Raw genomic sequence first — 21,208 nt, forward strand, 5'->3', positions numbered from 1 at the left:
TTTTTTTTGGTCTTTTTGAGACAGGGTCTCCCTGTAGCCCCAGCTGACCTGGAACTCACTATGGAGACCAGGCTGACCTTGAACTCACAGAGATCCGCCTGCCTCTGCCTCGCAAGTGCTGGGGCTACAGGCGTGCGCCACCATGCCCGGCTGAAGCATGTTTTTTAAGGAGGGAGGGGCAGCAATGGCTATGTAGAAGGGACGTAGTATGGTGAGAACCACAGGTCAGAGTGTAATATATCCAGGAATGCAAAGGAGTTCACTGCAGTAATGGCTCACAGTTGAAGTCTTAGAGAGGGAGGAAGAACCTGTAGATAGGGCAGGAGACAGATGATGAAGTACTTTCCAGGCTTTGATTCCATTTCATTGAGCCGCTACCACAGGAAGGAATCTTAGAGATCACGTCTTCCCACCGTGTAGTTTTATAGAGAAAAGATAATTTGAGGTCAGATAGTCAATTAAGAGGCTGCCCTGGGTAAAGAACATAGACTGACTCCCCAGGCTGTAGAATTCATTGTGATGATTAGATTATTTTTCTGAAGTGTGAATTTTGTGCAAGTACTGAAGTTGGTTTCTAAGTATTAGTAAATGAGATTTGGATTCAGTTTCTCCCATCCCCCAAGGTTCCCATGAAAGGGAGAGAAAACTTGATACTTTGTTACTAGCATATTTATTTCCTGTTTCTGCTACATAATTTATAAAATAGCGTTTGGTTTTTAAGGTCCCTGTCACCCTGTTATGAGTTCCAGGGCAGCTGGGGCTACAGGGAGACCTGTCTCAAAAAACGAACAACAGCAACAACAAGCCATCCTGAATTATATGTTTTTGTTGTAAATCTTCACATATTTTTCCTAAGAAGGCAAGTTTATATTGTGTGAATTGTTTTTGTTTTGTTTGTTTTTGAGACAGTGTCTCACTCTGTAGCACAGACTGCTTTAAAACTCACTGTGGAGCCCAGACTGGCCTTGAACTCATGCCAGTCATCCTCCTTCAGCCTCCTCAGTGCTGGGGTTACAGACTTGAGCCACCTTGCCTCCTTTTTAGTTTTTTGTATCATCATTCATGACCTTGAATTTTGTGCTGTAATCACTTCTGTATCTTCAAGCCTTTCCTTACTATTTGGCCTTCACTGTAGTTTTCCCTTTATGCCTACAAAACTGCCACTTTTTGCGCAGAAGACTTCTGTTTATTCCACAGCGTATAGATATAGGCTCCTTGACACCCTTCCCCCCAGCCCCATTTTTTGATGGGGTCTTGCTATGTAGCCCAAGGTGGCCTCAATTTGTAATCCTTCTGCCTCTTCCTCCCAAGTACTGGGACTACAGGTATATGACTCCATGCCCAATGTAAGCTGTCCATTTCATAGTTGCAAGGAGCCTCTTGTACCTTCAGCCTCATGATAAGACTTTCAGACAGGAATTAAAAAGAAAGGTTAAAGAGCAACAGAGGCTAGGAATAATGGTATAGGTCTGTAATCTCAAAACTTGGGAAGTGGAAACGGGAGGATCAGAAGTTCAGAGTTCCTCAGCTACATAGTTCAAGGCTAGCCTGGGCTTCATGAGACTCTGCCTCAAAAAAAACCAAAACAAAATAAAACTAAGAGAGAAAGAGAATGAGAGAATGTGTATGAAAAAGGGGTCAAGGCCCTTTTATAGACCAACAAAGTGAGAGTTTTTTCAGGAATTTCAGCTAGCAAACTTGTGAATATTTTGTCATATGCCCACCTTCAAAGGGAAGGTGGCTGTGGAGAAAGTGATGATGGATGGAGCCTGAGTTTGCTAACAATCATGAATGTTAATTACTTTTTTTTTCTTTTCTAAAAAAGGATTCATCTAGGGATATCAGAGAGGCTCTTCATGAACTCTTATGCTGTACTAACGTTTCAACAAAAGAAGGGATTCATCTCGCACTGGTGGAGCTACTGAAAAACTTAGCCAAGTACCCTACTGACAGAGACTCCATATGGAAGTAAGGACTTTTTACCCATTTACTAACTTCTGTCACAGGATAATTTTGCCTTTCATTTAGAAACCCAATTCACCTTTACCAAACACTCGAATTTGATTCCTAAAATGAGCATCCCATCTTAGATGATTTTTCCACCCACACATCTAGCAGATATCATGTACCTGCTGTGCACTGACTGTGGCCAAGTCCTGTGGTAGGTTTTAGGGTTACAGAGAAGACTGCACTAGATTTCCCTTTTCTCATATCTTTGTCTGTTTTCTTGTATGGTATAACTGTCATCGAGTTTAGAGGCACGGTTGGGCTGGGCTTGATCTACAGATGGAAAATCACAATCATTTTTTTCACCCAATCACTTTTAGCTTTACTAACTATAACCATACCATGAACATTATTCATGAGCCTCTACTGGGAGGCAGAGACAGGCAGTGGAAGGAGAGAACTGACTCACAAGCTATCCTCTGATCTCCCTGTAGCCCATCTAAAAAAAAGGAAAGGAAAAAAGAAAGAAAAAAACAGAAAAAAAAGAGAAAGGTATATGTTGATATTCTACATACTTCAATGAACTTATCTGATGAGGTCATTCCAAAAAAAAAAAAAACAAAAACGATCATTTCAAATAAACTTATTAGTAAAATACCTGCGGGTTAAATCAGGTATTGGAAGATATGTATAGATATATGTCTGTATATACTTATATTGATATCAATACAGAGATAGAGGATGTAGATAGAGATCTTGTGCTTTGCACATGGTACGGAAGCACTATACCAGTTTAGCCACACCTCCAGCATCCTGGAAGATGTAAGTTATAGATGTCAGTGAAGTCTGGTTCTGGGTCACATTTCCTTCCTGTACCTTTATTTATGTATTTTGTGTTTATGTGTGTATGTGGGCTTATGCTATAGCACATGTATGGAGGCCAGAAGACAGCTTGTGTGGGTCAGTTCTCTCCTTCCACCATGTAGGTCCTGAGGATTGAACTCAGGTCCTCAGGCTTGATAACAAGGACTTTAACTCACTGAGCCATCTCACCAGCACTAGATCACAATTTTTATACTTGTTTTTCTGTTTTTCCATTGTCTCATGTTTGCCCAGTCCATTTCAGCTCAATTCAAGGTACAGTTATTGATTGTTTTCAAGGAACACTGAGTCATTTGGGGTTGTATGTCCATACTGGTGGTACATACGAATGATTAACTCTACTTGATGAAAGTTGTGGTTTAAGAATGTTAGTATTAAAATAAGATTTATGGTTCGTTGATCTTTCTGAAATATTTATATACAGGTGTTTTGATTGAGTGATTGTGGGTTAAAAAAAAATCCCTCAACTATATAGTGCTTCAAATCTCACTTAATCTTTTTTAATCTCTAAAAATGTTGAAAGAAAATTCTATAAAAGAATAAAGGATATGATAAAAGGAGTAAAGGAATAATTAGAGTGGTGTGTTCACCACCACACCCAGCGTATATAAATATAGTTTTGAAGGAGGTAGTTTGTTCTGTTTCTGTATGTAATTTATTCAACAAATACTTACAAAACACTTGTTATAACTCCATCACTCTGTGAAGTACTGTGGAGATTAGAAATGGATTGGTTTCCTTAGCCCCCAACTAGCCTTTAATAGCAGAATGAAAGAGAAGTAGGGAATATAGATAGGAAGCTTGGGCAAGAGTCAAAACTCAACTATAGTAATGAACATCTAGAAGTATGGTCAAGCTTTAGAGTGATCCAGATGTGTGGGAATCTCACTAATGGGACCCAGTTAACAATATTCCTTTCCCCACCTGAGTTCTGAATAGAGTGAGAGAAAAAAATAAAGACTGAACTACAACCTTTACAGTGTGCCTGGAGGCACAGTGAGAGAGGGCTGAAAGAGGTCAAAAAAATTAATGAATGGCCTTCTTTCCAGAAGAAGGGAAAACACCTGGTTGGGAAAAGTACTCTCCTGACAAGATCAGATACTTCAGTTGAAGATGCCTTTCATGCCCGAGTATTCAAGACTTTGTTCCTGGTATTTTATCTCTTGATGATGGCATGCTCTCCAGTCCCTGAAGTCCTATCAGCTATGAGATACTTGACCTAATTATTGCTTTCTACTCTCTACTTTCTGAAGTCCTAGCAGCTGTGTGATACTTTATCTCATCATAATCATCTTTTTATTTGATAGTTTATTACCACCTCTTAGTGCTGGTTACCTTTGCCTCAATTAGAGTATAAACTCGGTGAAGAACACCCTCCCTTCCCTGTGTGTGTGTGTGTGTGTGTGTGTGTGTGTGTGTGTGTGTGTGTGTGTGCGTGTGCGTGCGCCAGCCAGAGGTCAACATCAGGTGCCTTCTTCAGTCTTGCTCTCCACTTTTTAACCTGGAGCTTGTCACTAGACTGCTGGCCAGCAAGCCCTGAGCTCTTGGATTACAGGTGCACACTGCCATGCCCAGTCTTTTTTTTTTAACCCCATGGGCACTGGATGGGTGAGTGGGGAATCAGTCCTCATGCTTATATACCACGTTCCTTTCTGACAGAACCATCTCTCCAACCCCTCTTTTCAATTCAGTGTAGCTTCTAAACCAGAACTTAATAAAAAATAATAAAAATATGGAATTACCTAATTTGTATAGTTCTTTATAGTTTGGAAAAGGCCTTCTCTTAGATATAACAGCTAATATTGATTCTTACTATATGGCAATCTTGTTGAGTATTTTACGTTTCTCTCTCTCTCTCTCTCTCTCTCTCTCTCTCTCTCTCTCTCTCTCTCTCTCTCTCTCTCTCTCTCTCTCTCTCTCTCTCTCTCTGTCTGTCTGTCTGTCTTTTTGAGGCAGGGTCTCCCTGTAGCCCCAGCTGGCCTGGATTCACTATGGAGACCAGGCTGGCCTCACAGAGATCCTCCTGCCTCTGCCTCTGCTGGGATTAAAGGCGTGTGCCACCACGCCCAGCCTTTTCTCTCATTTAAATCCTGTTTTACAAACAACTTACTCAAAGCTACAATATAGTTTCAGATGAGCTCTCTGATTTTAGAACTTTACCTAGGATATCAGTTGTAATGTTTTGACTGCAAGCTATAAAAAAATCTAGTTCAGGGACTGGAGAAATGTCTCAGCAGTTAGGAATGCTGGCTTCTCTTGCAGAGGACCTGGGTTCAATTCCCAGCACCCACATAGCAGCTAACAACCATTTGTAACTCCAGTTCCAGGGGATCTGACACCCTCTTCTGATCTCAGGCACTGCATGACATAAGCATACTTATATATATTCAGACAATACACTCATACACATAAAATTAAAATTTAAAAAAAAATCTAGTTCAAAATATCTAGACAATATCTAGGACAGAAAGAAAGAGGCATTCCCCTCATGCATTTCTTTCTAAGGTTACAAATCATTACTGAGAAGCTCCCCAGCACACTTTACTTCTTGCTCCATTGAGCAGAATTGAATTACTTGACCACCAGCAAACCAGTTGCTAGAAAATAAGAAGGGGGCTGCCATAGTGGGTTTAAACCAGTAGTGCTTCTCTAAGCATTTTGCTGCTTGCCTGATATCTAAGGGGTCAGAACTTTCTTGGCAAGGAAGATGGAGGAACATGGTATTTGTTCAACAACTAGTAATCTGCCATATGAGCTCTTTCATTTTCATAATAGCCATTTTTGATTTTTAAAATTTATTTTATGTATATTAGTGTTTTGCCTGCATGTAATGTAAATGCACCCATGTCATGCAGTACCTTCAGAAGCCAGAAGAGGGCATTGGATTCCCCTGGAACTGGAGTTACGCATGGTTGTTAACCATCATGTGGGTGCTGGAAACCAAACCAGGGTCTTCTGCAAAAACAGCCAGTACTCTAGTCCTAAGCCATCCCTCCAGTCCCTTAACCATTTTAAAAAACAAATTGGCTGCATTCCAGAATAATTGGATAATTTATCTGAAGTTGTAGAGTTGGGAAAAATGGGTAATAGAGAATTTCCAATTCTAAAGCAATTTTCTGATATAATTCCTGGTACTTCTAAAATTTTTATTTTATAGGGCTGAAGAGATGGCTCAGTGGTTAAGAGCACTGGTTGCTCTGGCAGAGGACCCGGGTTTAGTTGCCAGCACCCACATGGCAGCTAACAACTGTCTGTAACTTTAGTTCTAGGGGATCCAACTCCCTCTTCTGGCCTACACAGGCATTGCATGACATGGGTACACTTGCATACATGCAGGCAAAACACTCATACACATAAAAAATTAAAAATAATAAAAATAGGGGCTGGAAAGATGGCTCAGTGGGGTTAAGAACACTGGTTGTTCTTGCAGAAGACCTGGGTTCGATTCCCAGCATGCACATGGCAGCTAACAACTGTCCATAACTCCAGTCCCAGGGAATCTGACAGCCTCTTCTACCCTCCGTGGGCATTGCACCACATGGGTGCACTTACCTACATGTAGGCAGTACACACATACACATAAAATAAAAATAATAAATAAAATAAAAAAATAAAAATAAAAATAGATTATTAAATGGTGCTGGAGAGATGGCTCAGTGGTTAAGAACACTGATTGTTATTGCAGAAGACCGGAGTTCGAATCCCAGCACCCCAAGACACATGGCAGCTGTCCATAACTCCAGTCCCAGGGAATCTGACAGCCTCTTCTACCCTCCGTGGGCATTGCACCACATGGGTGCACTTACCTACATGTAGGCAGTACACACATACACATAAAATAAAAATAATAAATAAAATAAAAAAATAAAAATAAAAATAGATTATTAAAATAATTTTATTTTATGCATGCCTGGTGCCAGAGGAGGCCAGAGGAGGGCATCAGCTCTCCTGGAATTAGAGTTACAGACTGTTGTGAGTTTCCATGTGGGTGCTGGGAACTGAACCTGGGTCCTCTGTCGTTTGCCCTTATCTGCAAGTGTTCTTAACATTTGACTATATATCCAGCTCTAATTCCTGGTAGTTTTTAAGGCACTTGTTGTTACTTTATTGAAGTGGTTTTGTTTGTTTCTTTCAGGTGCTTGAAGTTTCTGGGAAGCCGGCATCCGACCCTGGTGCTACCTTTGGTGCCAGAACTCTTGAGCACTCACCCATTTTTTGACACAGCTGAACCAGACATGGACGATCCAGCTTGTATCCTCTATGTTTAGCTCAGGTGGACCTCCTGTTGCTTAGCAGGAAATCATGGAATTGCTTCCTGCAGTACGGCTATGGTGGTCTGAGTTTTACTTTTTTAACATTTCCTGTAGATAATAGAATGTGACTTAGGGAGCCTGGTGGCTGGTCTCAACTTTCATTGTTGCATTCATAGTAATTCATCTTCATCATAATAGCAATAATTATTTTTGCCCTTTATTTAGCACTTCCTGCATTTCAGATAATTGTATATTTTATACATTTTTATCACTAATTTGCCAAAGAACCCTGGGAGGGGGGTATTTTTATAGTTTTCAGATGAAGAAACTGAGTTTAAGTAACTCAATAAAGCAGATCTGGGCTGGACATGGAGGTGTATGCTTTAAATCCTAGCATTCAGGGGGCAGAGGCAGGTGGATCTCTGTCAGATTGAGGCCAACCTAGTCTACATAGTTCAGGCCAGCTGGGACTACAGTGAGACCCTGTCTCAAAAAGATAAAAAAAAGAAAAGGAAAAGATCTGTAGCCAAGTATTGTAATGCATACCTGTAGGCTGATGTAGGAGGATCAAAAATTTGAGCCAAGCTTGGGCTTGTGGTGAAATTTAGACTAGCTAAGATATGTTGTGAAACTTTCTTTTTGTCGTGTGTGTGCGTGCATGTGTGTGTGTGTGTGTGTGTGTGTGTGTGTGTGTGTGTAATGTATGCAAGATGACTATTTTGCCTGCATGTATATAAATACACCATATGCATGCACTGCCCATGGAGCCCAGAAGAGGGTATCAGAACCCCTGTAACTAGAGTTACAGATGATTGTGAGCTGCCATGTGGGTAATGGGAATGGAACCTGGGTCCTCTAGAAGAGTGGGAAGTACTTTTAAACACTGAGCCATCCTTCCATCCCCCTCATATCTTAAGCTGTGATTAATATAACCTGCAGCCTGAGGGAGATGACACCCTGAGCTAGGCTGCATGATCCCTCTGTCTCTAATGCAAGTTCAGTAGGTTTTGATTCTGTTATCCAGCATGATATGGGATTGGATTATTTCCTGGCAATTTATATCAGTGCATCCACACTCTTCCAGGGTAGCTGTTGCTCTATAGACTGATCCTCCATGGTTTTTTAGATCTTTATTGAAACTTAAGAATCAACCCATTAGGTGAATACCAAGTGACCATTGCATTTCCATTCTTTTAGTTTACTTTTATAGTGCACTTGGGATTTGTTTGTTTGTTTGTTTGTTTGTTTTTTGAGACAAGGTATAACTAGCACACTCTGGCCTTGAACCTGATATGTAGCTGAGGATGACCTTGAACTCCTGATCCTTCTGCCTCTACCTAGGACTTCATGCATGCTAGGCAAGCACTCTACCAACTGAGTTAAAGCCCCAGCGCTGAATTTGTATTGTTTTGATTACTGGTAAATTGTGTTTCTTTAATGGGAATTTGGGGAGTGGGAAGTGGGATACCGGGTTACAGCAAACCTTAACCCTTTATATTTGGAGTTCACTTAACTCATTTATCTATCAGATATTGCAGTTTTAGTTCTTATTTTCAATGCTGCTAAAACCTGTCCAACAATGCCAGCTTTGTTCTCAGATCATACCTTCAGGCACTACGCTTACCTACGAGACAGTCTTTCTCATCTTGTTCCTGCCTTGAGAGTATGTTGAAAATAGCTCTTTCCTTGTATTTTGGTTTGTTGATTTTTAGTAGTTGTGGTTATTAAATAGCAGTAAGCAGACAATATAGTCTATGAAAATTCATCTATCTGCCTATTCTTTTTATCTTGGATTTTCTTATTCTTCTGTCTTTTTTTTTTTTTTTTTTTTCTTTTAAAGGTCTCACTATGTACCTCAGTCTGGCCTGGAACTTGTTTTAGTCTCCCAGGTGCTAGGATTACAGGCATGCGCCTCAGTGCTTGACTTACTCTTGTATTTTTGCTTCTGTGTTTTCTACCCCCTCCTGGCTTCTTTTTTGCTGGGGATCTAGTCAAGGGCACTCTCCTATCAATTACTAGTGCCTGGAGTTTTAGTTATGTAGTGTTGGGCAAGAAAGGATGAATCTGTAATAATAGACTGTATTTTAGACTAAGGGCAAACTTCTTATGTATAGATTTTACATTTATTTGGTTATTTGAGGGGAATGTGCCATAACATGGGTGTGGATGTCAACATGTGGGAATCAGTTTCCTCCTTCCCAGGGATTGAACTCAGATTGTCAAGCTTGGCAGCAAGTACCTTTACCCACAGAGTCATCTCACTAGCCCTATATTTTAGCAATTATGTAAGACTATGATTCTCAACAACAAAAACAGTGAACTCCAGGCCACTTGGGGCTACAGGGAGATCCTATCTCACAAACAAACAAAACAAAACAAAACAAAACAAAACAAAACAAAACAAAACAAAACAACAAAACAGGGTCTCTTGTAGTCCAGACTGGCCTCAAGCTAGTTATATGGTTGAGAGTAACCTTGAATTCCTGGCCCTCCTGCCTTTACTGCCTAAGGGCACCACCATGCTCAGCTCTCAAGTGTTTGTTTATTTATTTACTTACTTATTTTTAAATCTTGCAACCAATAATTTTATTTTTATTCATGTGTATGTGTCTCTGTGAGTATATATGGATGCTCACAGAGGCCAGAAGAGGGAGCTGGATCCCCTGGAGCTGGAGTTCCAGGTAATTGTGAGCCAGGAACTGAACTGTGTGCTGGGAACTGAACCTGGTCCTCTGGAAGAGCAGTGAGCGCTCTTAACCACTGAGCCATTTCTACAACCCAAATATATTTTTGTTTTGTTTTGTGTTTTTTTGAGACAGGGTCTCCCTTGTAGCCCCAGCTGGTCTGGAACTTTCTATATAGACCAAACTGTTCTTGATCTCACAGAGATCCCCCCATCTCTGCCTCCTGAGTGTTGGGACTAAAGATGTGTGCCACCATGCCTAGCTTTTTTTTTTTTATTTTATGTATTATTTTTAGTTTATGTGTATGAGTATATTGCCTGCATGTGTGTAAGTGCACCTGTGTCGTGCAGTGCCAGAGAATGTCAGAAGAAGGTGTCAGATCCCCTGGAACTGGAGCTACAGATGGTTAACCACCATGTAGGTGCTGGAAATCGAACCCGGGTCCTCTGCAAGAGCAGTCATTGCTCTTAACCACTGAGCCATCTCTCCAGCCCGCTTTTTTTTTTAACAACAAAATGTTTGTTATTTTTAAAGCATAGAGAAAAAAATTTTTCAAATGAATTATTTTGATTGTAATAGAAAACGTTTAATGAATGCTAGTGCCTGGCACTCTTCTAAGCACATGGTTTGTGTAACTTCATTCTTCCTTAGATACTACCAAGTGACCTTATTTAGAATAACACATGTTCATAGTTAGAAATTTTAAACTTTATAGAAGATACAGAGTGAACAGTGAAATCCTTTTTGCTTTCTCCCTCCCATCTCTTTCTTTTTCTTTTTTAAAAATATTTTATTTATTATTTTTATTTTATGTGTATGAGTGTATTGCCTGCATGTATGTCAGTGCACCTGTGTTGTGCAATGCCAGTGGAGGACAGAAGAGTCCGTCAGATCCCCTGGAACTGGAGTTACAGACAGTTGTTGGCTGCCATGTGGGTGCTACGATTCAAACCCGGGTCTTCTGCAAGAACAGCCAGTGGTGTTCTTAACCGCTGAGCCATCTCTCCAGCCCCACCATCTCTTTCTTAAATAGTAACTTGTAATGATAAGATCAGGAATTGCAGTTAAACTCATATAAAAGATTTTTATAGCATGCTCCATAAACTTATATTGGGACTAAATCATCACTCTCTCATGAAATGAAAGATAATTTAAAAAATAAAGGTGCTGGAGAGATGGCTCAACGATTTAGAGCACTGACTGCTCTTGCAGAGGACCTAGATTTGATTCTTAGCACCCACATAGCAGCTAACAGCCATCTGTAACTCCAGTTCTGGGGAATCCAACACCATCTTCTGGTCTCTACAGGCATTGCCTGCACATGGTACACTTACATACATACAGGCAAAATTCTTTTTGAATTTTTGAGACAGGGTCTTCCTGTAGCTCCAGCTGGCCTGGAACTCACTCTGTAGACCAGGCTGGTCTTGAACTCACAGAGATCCGGCCACCTCATGAGACAACCAAGCCATAGAATTTGACAGTATTGTTATCCCATGTCCCACTATTTTCTCAGTTACCAGGGAGAAAACTCGTGTCGTCCACTGTCTCCTCCAACATCGCCCCCCATGAAGATCCTTCCCAGCAGTTCCTGCAGCAGAGCCTTGACAGAGTGTATAGCCTTCAGCACCTGGACCCTCAGGGAGCACAGGAGCTGCTGGAACTCACCATCAGGCAAGAGATCTTTGTCTCTACTTCTGACTGCTAGCATTTTTGTCATGATGGGCTTGACTGCTTTGAATTCCAATGTTGGTCAGTCAGCTTCACTTTATGACTGCTGGCCTATACTCTTGCATGGCTTTGTGTTCTGTTTGAATTAGATTTATAGTAGAAGTTTGTTTTTTTAATGTTGGTTGAGTTTGTAAGTCAAGAAGTAGTGAAAAACAGGTTACAAAGATGTAAAATGTTCTGTCTTGTATGGTAGTTGGATGAATGGCAGGAACGCAGAGGAATCGTGACTTGCCAGGATGGCAGCTTCACCCTCCACAGGCATGCCTTCGTGGGTCCATATTCTTTCTTCCTTTGTGTCCATTGTCTGCTTCAATTATTCTCCTTCTGACAGCCCCAGATCTAACTATCCCTCCCCCTATTTGCCTGTGGAGAAAAAGAAAAGTCAAGAGAAGGACTTCATCTACCTCTTCTCCCTTTGGAAGACAGCTCCCAAAGGTGCATTCTCTAATGTTCTGTCCTGTTGACTGGACCATAAATCATATTGCCATATCTAGCCTTAAGGAGCTAGGATCTGTAGTCTTTATCTGGGTGACTGGTGTCTCATTAGCACTTGATGACTCTAATGGGAAGATACTGGGAAAACCCCAATATGTTTTCCCAGACTGTGTGGCCTATATAATGTAAAATACTTTCTGTCTGACTTTTTGCATAACAAGTGTGCTGCCCTTCTGTATACTATGGGCAGTTCATGGTTCTGGGAGCCAAGGGTCCCCTTCTTCTGCTCTCTTGTAAAGTGTACTTCAATCATATTTTTCTCTCCTTACCACGGTGTACAGTTTTAGAAGCAACTGAAGGATGTTTCTGGCCCTGAGCCCAGGAAAATAAGCTCTTCTTCCTGACTCATCTCCATCTAAACAAACATTTAAGGCTTGTCCTTGGCAGTTTTATCCTATTGGCACTAAAGCAAGTGTAAAATGCATGAAGACAAGCCTGCTTGGTGCTTAGCTGTGCTGCTGCTTAGTAAACACCTGTTGGTTTGAGTTGCCATCATGATCTGGGGGAGTTGTTTGTTTTAATTTAATTTTGTTGCAGGAAGAGTTGGTTCTTTCCTGCTGCTATTCGGGTCCTGGGGATAGAAGCCAGATCATCAGGCTTAATGGCCAGCACTTTTACCTGCTGAGTCATCTCTCCAGCTGAGTCAATTGTCCTACTGGACTTGGAGCTGGCAGCACTGCTGTTCACTGCAGGGGCCAGTCCTGGGGGTCAGTTTTTGGCTTGAGTGCATTCTCAGGAGAATAATCAAGACAATGAAAAACTTGGAAAGGAAAGCAGTGGAGCAGTAGCCACTGAGGGCCTACTATGCTTTACAGACACTGCAGGTGTGATGCAACGCGCTGGAAATGTTAGGACCGGGATTTGACCATAGCTTGGTCTGACTCTAAATTTGATGCTCTGGGATAGGCAGCAGTGAAAGGAATTCCTGTGTCTGGTAGAAATTAGATCAGATGATCCCTGAGGTTCGAGATTGCTTGGTTGGTAAAGTGATTGCAGGAGGACCTGAGCTTGTTCCCCCAAACCCACATAAAAATGCCAGGTGTGGGCTGGGTGTGGTGGCACACGCCTTTAATCTCAGCACTTGGGAGGCAGAGGCAGGAGGATCTCTGTGAGTTCAAGGCGAGCCTGGTCTACATAGTGAGTTCCAGGACAGCTGGGGCTACAGGGAGACCCTGTCTCAAAAAGACCAATAAATAAATAAATAAATTAATTAATTAAATAAAATATTTTTAAAAAATCTTATTATTTTTATTTTATGTATATGAGCATATTGCCTGCATGCGTGTAAGTGCACTGGTGTCGTGCAGTGCCCAGGGAGATCAGAAGACAGTATCAGAGACCCTGGAACTGGAGTTATGAATCGTTGTTAGCCTCCATGTGGGTGCTGGGAATTGAACCCAGGTCCTCTATAAGATCAGTCAGTGTTCTTAACCTCTGAGCCATCTCTCCAGCCCCAGTTATGATTTCTTAAGCAAGACTTAAGTCTTAAGGGTTTTATAGTTGTGATTTATTTCTGGCCATACTTCATATCCAGATGTATAGATTGATGTTTGTGAAGGCTCTGTTCTCCTTGATTATATGAGCTGTTATGAAATGCCCACTGTGTACCTCTGCTTCTCAGAGCTTTATATTCCTTATTTCATTGAATTTGAGACATGAACTGGGGGTTCATTCAGGTCCCTTTATGGTTTTGTTTTTTTTAATCCATTATAAGCCAGGTACTATGCTAGGAGAAGGGCACAGTGAAGTAATTGGAAATACAGAATTATACTTTATATGCTACAGAAAATGAGCATAGCAGTGTCTAGAGAAAATGAGCATAGCAGTGTATACTCGATCCTTCCCTGGATGTTGTAAGTGATGCCCTGAAGAACGAGTAGCAGTTAATCAAATGAAGAAGGGAGAAGAGTTTATCAAGGACTAGGAAGAGCAAAGGCCTCAACTAAAACACAGGTCTTTCTAACCTCCCATCTGGCTAACAGTCTGTCCCAAATTAAAACATCTAACATAATGAGATGTGAAACCCAAAGGACTGGTTCAAGTCTTAGCTTTATTGCATCCTGGGTGCAAGTTCTTGGACTGTCAACTCCCTCATCTGTAAAAGAAGTGTCCTGTGCTGCTACTCTGTAGCATTGTTAGGAAATTTTGCTTGATAATTTAAATCCAATCCATATTTTCTTTGGGTGGGGTGGCGGGGGTTGAGACTGTATCTTACTGTGTAGCCCCAACTTGCCTAGAACTTGCTGTGTAGACCAAGCTTGCCTGGAACTCACAGAGATCTGCCTGCCTCTGTCTCTGGTGTGCTAGGACTAAAAGCAGGCACCCCCACATCCAGATTGCCATGCAACCATTAATGTCCCTAAGGAATAGCACCTGCTCTGTAGTCTGAAGAGCCCACTAATTAAAAAGATAGGAATAAGCAGGGCATGGTGCACTCCTGAAATTCTAGCACTTGGAAGATGAAGGTAGGAGGATGAGGGGTTCAAAGCCAACGTTAACTGGCATAGCAAGTTTTAGGCTAGTATGGTCTACGTGAGACTTGTCCAAACAAAAAAACACCAGAACAAATAAAGAAATCATACACATACAAGCTGGTTGTGGTGGCACACGCCTTTAGTCTCAGCATTTGGGAGGCAGAGGTAAGCAGATCTCTGTAAGTTCAAGGCCAGCCTGGTCTACATAGTGAATTCCAGGCCAGCTAGGGCTACAGGGAGACCCTGTCTTAAAAAGACCAAAAAAATACTCAGCTCAGGAAAAATCCTCACATATCACACACACACACTCACACACACACACACACAATAGAAAGGTAGAAATATTTGTGATCCAGCATGAAGACAGGTTTTGTAAACTTACCAGAATTTTGTATGCATTTTCTAGCCTTGTTCTTCTAAGTTAGAAAGATATTAATTGTAACTTTGTTTAGAAGTTGGAAGATATTGAAAGGAAACTGTAGTCATAAACAGCATTTGATTTGCACATCCAGAGTCTTTTTTACTTTTTTTTTTGTCTTTTTGAGACAGGGTCTCCCTGTGGCCCCAGCTGGCCTGGAACTCACTATGTAGATCAGGCTGGCCTTGAACTCACAGAGATCCGCCTGCCTCTGCCTCTCCAATGCTGGGATTAAAGGTGTGTGCCACCACGCCCGGCATTATTAAAATCATATTTCATATTTTTCTAATATTTCTTTGGAATAGTCCAATAGTTATCAAATGTTTTGCATGCTTACACCGACCAGGTTTTGTATTTATCTAGCACTGATTCTGGTTAAATATTTAGGTAACCATGTTGGTCTGATATAATGTGGGAAAATACAGAGAATTGTGTGGTGAAGTGGTCGAGTTGCCAAGTACTGACTTTTCTCACAAATGCTTTCTCTTTTTTATATAGTTGCAGCTCCATAAAAGAGGTTAAGAGCACTGGCTGCTCTTTCAGTGGACCTGGGTTTGGTTCCCAGCACGCACATGGCGGCTAGCAAATAACTGTCTGTAACTCCAGCTCCAGGGCAATCCAGTGCCCTCTTCTGACCTCTTAGGACATTGCATGACATAGTTCCACTTACATATATGTAGATGACACATTCATACACATAAAATAAAATAAAATATTTTTAAAAAACAATAAATTGAGCCGGGCGTGGTGGTGCACGCCTTTAATCCCAGCACTTGGGAGGCAGAGGCAGGCGGATCTCTGTGAGTTCAAGGCCAGCCTGGTCTACATAGTGAATTCCAGGACAGCCGGAGCTACAGCAGGGAGACCCCATACTTTACATTGCCTGTTAAATATATATATATAATTTAAGAAATTCTCTTTCTGTGTATGTGTATATTTAATCACAACATATAAAAATTTGTTCTGATTTTATTTTGGTTTTCTGTTTCAGATAGTCTCATCTAGCTCAGGATAGCTCTGAATTCTCTGTGTAAGGAGGCTGACCTTGAATTTCTGATCCCTCTTCCTCCACCTCCCAAGTGCTGAGATTACATGCTTAGACCACCATACCCAGCTTTAATGTTTAAAAAATACTGCTTATTGACTTTATGGACTGAAGACTGTTAATGTGCATTTCTGAGAGAGGTGCTTTTTCCCTCCCTGATCAATTGTAGAAATTTGGTTCAATATATCTGGTTTTGTTTTGTCTCATTAGTATTTGATATATTTCATAAATAAGCAATTTCTAATAGCAAATAAGTGAGATGTAATGGTTAAAAGAAAAGAGTTTTCAAGTCAGACAGACCTGAGCTTGTGTCCTTTTTTTTTGGCCACTTAATAATTCTGTGACCTTGGGCAAAGCACTTAAATGTTAGTCTTTAGTTTCATGCTCAGTGAAACAGATTAACCACAATTCATGTTGTGAGGATTCAGCGAACTCAAGTAAGGAAACACCTAGCATAGTATAGTGCTCACAGAAGGTGCTCTTTGTACCTTTCAAATTAAAGAGTTCATAGTCTTCTGATGGATGTCTAGACTGAGGCTTCCTGAGGATTGTGGGCATAAAAAGGTACATAGAGAGAACCCTGGGACATAAGAGGATGTGGCCCATGGCTAGCAAGTTTCCATTAGTAGTTCAGGTTTCTCTCTCTAATTAGGTTGGGCTTACTCTTATGTGAAACTGAGAACCATTTCTACACTCCAGGGGTAGTAGACAGACCTAAGACCTAGAGGCAGTCAGTTAACACATAATCAGTCAGTGTTCTTATAATAGAAACCGAAAGCAGAATCTTTCTGACAGTAATTGCTTCAGAAGTAGAATGATTCTGGGCTTCTTGTAAGAGACACATCAGAGATGTGAAATGCAGAGACTAGCTGGTCACCAGAGTTGTGCTTCATTTGTAGATGTGGATCACCTTTCCTTTTATGTGAGCATGCTCTCCAGGACCAGCTCAAGCCTGTCAATCACACAAGATGATGTTATCCATAGACTCTCACTTCTTCAATTGCAGGGGATGAGTACTCTTTGCCTGTTAGTGGACATTGCTTTCCTAGTATTAAGTTCTCTGGGAGGCAGCATTAGTTATCATGATGTTGCCCACTGAGCCTGAGGTCAGAGAGGGGATTAGTTCAGTGGACAGTTTTTTTTCCAGACTATCATGAAACTCTTCTATGCCTGAAATAGCTTCTCTAGTCACTTAAATTTTCAGGTTTTCACAGTTGCTGTTTTTGTACAGAATTTTTATGTTGCCACTTGGGAGGCAGAGGCAGGAGGATCTCTGTGAGTTCAAGGTGAGCCTGGTCTACATAGTGAGTTCCAGGACAGCTGGGGCTACAGGGAAACCCTGTCTCAAAAAGACCAAATAAATAAATAAATAAATAATAAATGTTTAAAAGCTAGGCATGGTGACTCACACCTGTAATCCCAGCACTTGGAGACTGAGGCAGGAGGATTATCATGAGTTTGAGGCCAGTTTCAGCTACATAGTGAGTTCCAGGCCAGCCTGAGCTAGAGAGTGAGATACTATCTCAAACAACCAACCAATAAATAAACAAAAAACAGAAAATCCACTGAATGCCTTAAATCACTAATAAGCTCAGCTCCCAGCCCAATTATTTCATGTGTGTGCCACTACCTTTTTGTTTATAGGCAATATTTACGTGTGTATATATGTATGTATATGTATGTATTTTATTAATTCTTTAAGAATCTCAAACTATTTTGGTCATATTCATCCCCAGCTCCTCCCATATCCACCCCATATATATATGTAAGTTATTTATTTTGTGGGCTTCATGAAGACAATGCATGAATTCCTGAGCATGTGTGTTCAGGTCTAAGGACAGCTTTCCTTTTAATACATTGGTACTGGGGATTAAACTGAGGCCATGAGACTTGATGGCAAGTGCTTTCATCCACTAAGCCATCTTGCTGGCCCCCACATACATATATTTTTGAAACAGAAACAGCCCCAGACTGGCCTCAGATTTGCCTTATAACTGAGGATAATCTTGAATTTTTGATCCTCCTGCCTCTGCCTCCCAAGTGATGAGATTATCAGTATGTACCACTGTCTCAGTTTCCTTTCCAGCTGCTGTGACAAAATACCATGACAAAAGGAACTCAGGGGAGAAAGGGTTTATTTTAGCTCACAGTTCCAGGCTATAGGTTATCACTCAGGGGCGTCAAAGAGTCAGGAGCTTGAAGCAGTAGTCCCATTACAGTCAAGAACAGAGTGGATGCAGCATGTTGACCACTTAGCTCACTTTTTCCACTCTTACACAGTTTAGCACCCAAACCAGGGACTAGTGCTGCCCACAGTGGGTGGGGTCTTCCCACATCAATTAATGTAATCATGGCAATCACCCACAGGCCAACTTGTGATACAGTCCCTCATTAAGACTCTTCCCAGTTGATTCTACCATTACAACCACCATGCCAGGTTTATATTGTGCTGGGGATTGAACCCAGGGCCTCATGCATGCTGGGTAAGCACTCTTACCAGTTGAGCTACATCCTCAGCCCCTTGTTTATTTTTGGTGATGAAAGTAGGCCTTTATCAGACAGCAAATCTGCAGGTGCCTTTCACTTAGACTTGCTAGCTTCCAGAGCCTCGAGAAGTGTTTGCTGTTTATAAGCCACCTAGACTATAGTATTTTCTTTCATTAAAAAAAAAATGCTTATTACATTTATTTATTTGTTTATTTATGTGGGTGGGGGGATGTGGCACATACATACCACAGCATGCATGTGGAGGTCAGAGGACAATCTGTGGGAGTCTGTTCTCTATTTCCACTATGTGAGTCCCCGGGGATCAAGCTCAGGTTGTAAGGTTTAGTGCCAATACCTATACCTGCTAAGCCATCTGGCCAGCTCTACACTGGTATTTTCTTGTAACAGCCCCAATGAACTGTGACTTTGCTTTATGTAACTAGAAATTGGAGCTATGATTGGCCAGCCTACTTATCACAGACCCAGCTTCCTTTGTCTCATTTCATTTTTCTTGTCCGTAGCTTTGACTTTATCCTAAAGCCCTTTTCCTAGAGTTTATGGGGCTGTCAGTAGCAGTCAAAGCTGTGAGTATTCTTGCTCAGTCTGGTAAGAGGCAGGGAAACCAGCCTGATCAAAGCATGGAATATATCTTCCTGTTTAGACTGAGAAGGCCAGTGTAGGATGACGTGTATTAGTTGACTTAGTTAGATCAGACTTACCAACTGGAACTGGGTTTAGCATATGTCCCCTTTAACAAAATCAGGAATCATTAGTTAGTTATGAAGATGTGGAGAATGCTGAGTAGGTAGCAAATAGTCACCACACACATTAAAAAATTTTTCTGACAGAAAAAAATGCATTTTCATTGTATAAAAATCTCAGAATTAGAGTATATTTGAGAGAAGAAACTGAAAAACACCCTTCTGGAACCAACTCCCCTAGGTTTTCCTCTGACCTCCACATGGGATGCTACTATATGTATACCCCCTTCCCACTAATTAATAAAAATGAAAAATATCTTACCCCTACCCAGAAAATTGCATTATTGGTTTTATGTTTATATAAAACTTTACTTATTTATTTTTTATTTATTTATTTATTTATTTATTTATTTATTTATTTATTATTTTTTGGTCTTTTTGAGACAGGGTCTCCCTGTAGCTCCAGCTGTCCTGGAACTCACTATGTAGACCAGGCTGGCCTTGAACTCACAGAGATCCGCCTGCCTCTGCCTCCCGAGTGCTGGGAGTAAAGGTGTGTGCTACCATGCTGGGCTGAACTTTTTTTTTTTTTTTTTTGAGAGAGTCTGACTGTGTACCCCTGGCTGGCCTGAAATTCAATATATAGACCAGGATGGCCTCAAACTCACAGAGGTCTATCTGCCTCTGTCTCCTGAGTGCTAGGATTAAAGGGTGTACCACCATGTCTGGCTGCCTATAGAACTTTTAAAAATTTATTTTATTACATTTATTTATGTGTGTGGAGGTCAGAGGACAACTTTATGGAATTGATTCTTTCCTTCCACCATGTGGTCCTGGGAATCAAACTCAGGTCTTCAGGTTTGGTGACAAGCACCTTTACTTACTGAGCCATCTTGCTAGCCCTCTGTTATGTATAGTTGTTAGATAGTTGAGGTCATATACTTTATTATTGATTTGTTTTTTTTTTAAATACCTGTAGACTATTTCATTGGACCTACTATAATTTACTCAGCAATTCCTCAACTGCTTTAAGTAGTCACTTTAAGTAGTCACTGAGTTTTTACTATAATAGTCTACACACAGCAGTGAATATTATGGGGCATAAATCATTTCTGATGACTGTTTCCCTTAGGATTACTTCTCAGCATATTTTACCATATATGTAGCTTTATGCAGTAGTTTTGCTCTTAAATTACTATACCAGCTTAAACTTTTATTTATAATGTAAAGTAACCCAATTTCATTGTAACCCCTGCAGCCTTTGCTGTTGTGATTTAGTTACTAAAGACCAAATTACTAGGTATAAAATGATAAAACACTTTTGAGTTGATCTTTTTGTTATTTGTGACTGAATCCTTATGTTCTGTTTGGCTTGTTTTTGCTTTTTCTTCTTCTGTTTTTAACTGTAGAGATCTGCAGAGACTTGGAGAACTTCAGTCTGAGTTGGCAGGAGTAGCCGACTTCTCTGCCACCTATCTTCAGTGTCAGCTACTTCTCATTAAGGTTTGTTTGGATCCATTATGTTTATGATTGTGTTTGAGACCATAGTGGAACACTCATGGTCCTGTGCAACCATCTAGCTGTGGAGAAATTGTATATCTGCAGTGACATTTGTCTCTAATTAGAGAAATGTTATCTCATAGAAATTTAAAATCTTTAATATTAGGAGACTCATATAAGTAGAGCAGATTTTGAATTATAATTCTAAAGATTGAGTCCAGGGATATGGCTCAGTTGGTAGAAAGGCTGCCCAACATGCACAAGGCCATCTGGGTTTGATTGGGGTTGGGAGGTAGAGGCATGAAGATAAGGAATTCAAGGCAGTTTGGTCTACATAGCAGGTTTGAAGCCAGCCTGGGTTGCATGAGTCCCTTTCTCAAAAAATAAAAATAAAATCCTAAAGAATTGTGATTAGCCAAGGACTTAAGTAAGTTATTTATTTTTTTTAATTATTTTTATTTTATGTGTATGCGTGTATTGCTTGCATGTAGGTTAGTGCACCCATGTTGTGCAATGCCCTCAGAGGACAGAAGAGGCTGTAGGATCCCCTGGAACTGGAGTTACGGACAGTTGTCAGCTGCCTTGTGGGCA

General features: G+C 40.8%; 1 protein-coding gene across 2 annotated transcripts in view; it reads left to right on the forward strand.

Moving 5' to 3' along the window:
• Positions 1 to 21,208, forward strand: part of Ints4 (integrator complex subunit 4) — a 102,219-nt gene that overhangs the window by 52,358 nt on the left and 28,653 nt on the right. For both annotated transcript variants that reach the window (XM_008844206.2, XM_029568852.1), the window contains exons 12-16: positions 1,826 to 1,968; positions 6,965 to 7,080; positions 8,612 to 8,745; positions 11,283 to 11,440; positions 20,527 to 20,620. In XM_008844206.2, coding sequence (XP_008842428.1) covers positions 1,826 to 1,968; positions 6,965 to 7,080; positions 8,612 to 8,745; positions 11,283 to 11,440; positions 20,527 to 20,620 — 645 coding nt within the window. The remainder of the gene's footprint in view (positions 1 to 1,825; positions 1,969 to 6,964; positions 7,081 to 8,611; positions 8,746 to 11,282; positions 11,441 to 20,526; positions 20,621 to 21,208) is intronic.

Source organism: Nannospalax galili, unplaced genomic scaffold (genome assembly GCF_000622305.1).
Source record: "Nannospalax galili isolate Female #2095 unplaced genomic scaffold, S.galili_v1.0 scaffold278, whole genome shotgun sequence".
Taxonomy (NCBI): Eukaryota; Metazoa; Chordata; class Mammalia; order Rodentia; family Spalacidae; genus Nannospalax; species Nannospalax galili.